General features: G+C 33.6%; 1 protein-coding gene across 1 annotated transcript; it reads right to left on the bottom strand.

The window, feature by feature from the left end:
* Nucleotides 533-2,654, bottom strand: LOC110271658. Its single transcript, XM_021122686.1, has 3 exons — nt 2,058-2,654; nt 963-1,011; nt 533-691 (listed from the first exon to the last, which is right to left on the bottom strand). The coding sequence occupies exons 1-3, from the start codon at nt 2,356-2,358 to the stop codon at nt 688-690; spliced, it is 354 nt and encodes a 117-aa protein (XP_020978345.1). The 5' UTR covers nt 2,359-2,654; the 3' UTR covers nt 533-687.

The raw sequence follows: 2,975 nt of genomic DNA, 5'->3' as shown, positions 1-2,975 counted from the left end.
GTCCCTGAATATTCTCATAAAAAAATATAGATCAGAGTAATAATCTTTAGTTTATTACTATAGTAGTGGTGACATATTTACTAGGTAACAATGTTCAAAGTTAGTTGACTTAGTTCAAACTAGTGTCTCATTTAAAGAGAAACAAAGCATAATATATATCTGTGACAAGAGAATTCATCGCCGTTGAATTGATCAATTGAATATGAATGAAAATTGTTTTTTATTTTATATTTAAAAAAAATCAATTTACCAGAAAAATTATAATTTTTAACTTAAAGAAATGAATTTATTAGGTTCCACTTGTGATTTTTTTAAAAGAATCGAAAAGTGAATTTGCCAAAATAAATTGTTATTTTTTTCTTAAAAAATGTAATTTACCCCCGACGAATTAATATACAATAAAGCATAAAACTGAACCATTTAAATATAATTTAGCTGTTATGCCGCCTTATGCAAATTAACTTGGGTCATCCCTAGGGCTACCTGCCAATTCAATAAGGAAATAAATTATTTTTTATTATTATATCACATTCACATATGTACCAACTACTCGAAGAAAAGGAAAAAGTGAAAAACAAAGCCGAAACAACACACGTAGCAAGGTCATAGTTCAATTTCAATACTTCAATCCCAATAAAAATTATTCAGCAGGCGATGAGATCTCCTCTCCAGCATTGTTATGATGAGCTAGCTGAAAATAGTTAAAACAATTAAGTAAATGAGATGGCACGGATTTTTCAGGTTATGGAAAAATAAGGAAAAGGATAGGTGACCAACAATATTTTTAAACAATGTGTAAATAATATAAATTAATAAAATTAAAAGTGTAAATTTAATTAGTAGTATTAAATTAGGGTGTAATATATTTTTATTTGATTGATAGTTGTTCATGTTGTTCAAAATATTTATTGTTTACCTAGCATTCTCCGAAAAATAAATGTAGCTATATATAAATATCTTACTAAGAGTGTAAAACTTGAGGCCACTTATACATGTATTCAACCAGCTTAGCTGCAATTAATGAATCCAAATTAAAACCATCAAGAGAGATATGAATGTATGCCTTTAATAAGAATAAAATATTAAAACCTTTGAAAAGGTATCATCTATCATTAGCAACAAAGCTTGATCAACTAGTTTGAAGGAGCAATATATGACCACGGATAAATAAAATAATAATAATACTTTGACGTGAATATTTTAATTTGGCCGTTATTTACGAGCTAATATTTATTGGAGAACATAAACAAAGTTACACGCAACAGTTAACATACGAGTTATACCAAAAATAAGGTAGCGTTTCTATAGATATTATAAGGAAAAGGAAAATTCCAAAGAGTAGATTGATTTTCAATAGTCAATCAAATTGAAGATGCTTTCATATTGATATTTAGGGGTATGTATGTATGAGCATATATACATCAATGGATCCCTCCAAAGGTGCCAACTCACCAACCCTTTCTATTTTCATATGAAAAAGTCTAGTGCCAGTAATTTTATTAAATTATGACAGCATGTAATCATCAAAAGAAGGGTGAGCCATTTGATTAAATTTCACAATAATTTCGTACCATTAAAAACCTCGTTAATGACTATTTGATGGCTATAAATTCTAAATGTTGCTGTCCCTTAACATTCCTCTTTTCATATTTCAATAACTTTATTAACGAAATCTTGAACCTTGGTTATATTCAAGCACTTTATATTTTAACTATATTATATTAAAAGTGAAAGATATAACATCCAGGGAGCCATAGCTGGGACTTGAACCCAGGTGCAACATTCAATATGGCATCTATGCTAAGCCTTCGCTGCAGGGTTGTTATTAGTATTGGATGGCCATAGCCTCCTTCTACTACTCCTTCTGTTGATATTAGTATTTACCGATTTAGATAAAAATGAAAACAGACCATTTGCATCCTGTGGAGTATTTTCAGTACTGATACCCGCAAAGCATAAAACGCCATCTTCATTAGTTTATCAATAATCAATAAATTAAATATAATTAAATAGAAAACAAAATAACTGAAATCGATAAGAGAGAGAGGAATAAGGACCTTTGTTAGAAGTTAGAACCTCAAGCGAGGGGATGACTAAAAGGCACAGGTGGTTCCTCTCCGGGCCAAAAGAGAAGGCTTGGGTGCAAAAACGACTACCATGTAGCAGGGGGATGGTCGTTAAAGCCACCGTATCTGCTTCAAAGAAGGGATCTTCAGCCACAGCAACCACGGTGGAGCTTCTCATGGGTTTGATGAGGAGCGAGATAGTAAGTGGAAGGAAAGAGGGTGAGAAAGTTAATGGAGAGTGCAGGTTGTGTGGCGCAAGGGAGGGATATGGCATGGGAAGAGAACAAGTCATGGGTGCTGTGGTGCTCTTCTGGAATAGGAGAGATCAGCGGTGGATGTGGATTGGGAGGAAGAAGAAGATGAAGATGATGATGATGATGATGAAGGTAATTTATATCCCAGATTACCCAGGTTAACAGGACTGGTTGGGGAATTTGTGGTGGGGGTGGTAGTAGTAGTGGTGGTAGAAGGAGAAGGGTATGCAAGATCCTGGATAGAAATAGAAGAAGAATGGTTTGAACCCTTCTTATCGCCGCGACCCATATGGCATGAGAAGAAATGAGCGAGGGTGGGAGACAATTTGATGAGAGCATCACAACTGCAGTGAACATATACTAATATTTATATAATAATAATAATAATAATAATATGATAATAAAAGATTTATTTAATTTGATATGCAAAACAGGAAAAAGATACTCAATTCAATAAGACGTAAATTATAGTATCGTAACCGTTTTATCTGCTTGCAACCATTCTTAAACCGTTTTGTCTGCTTGCAACCATCAAGCGCTCAATCTAAATCTTCTTGCAACAATCTTAATACACGAAGGGGCGGTTAGCGTTCGGGTCCCACATGACGCAGCCGTTGCCTTTCATGCAAACACGTTCCCACACACTCTCACACTC

The sequence above is a fragment of the Arachis ipaensis genome, chromosome B05, assembly GCF_000816755.2.
Source record: "Arachis ipaensis cultivar K30076 chromosome B05, Araip1.1, whole genome shotgun sequence".
Lineage (NCBI taxonomy): Eukaryota > Viridiplantae > Streptophyta > Magnoliopsida > Fabales > Fabaceae > Arachis > Arachis ipaensis.
This window is presented reverse-complemented; position numbering and strand designations above follow the sequence as displayed.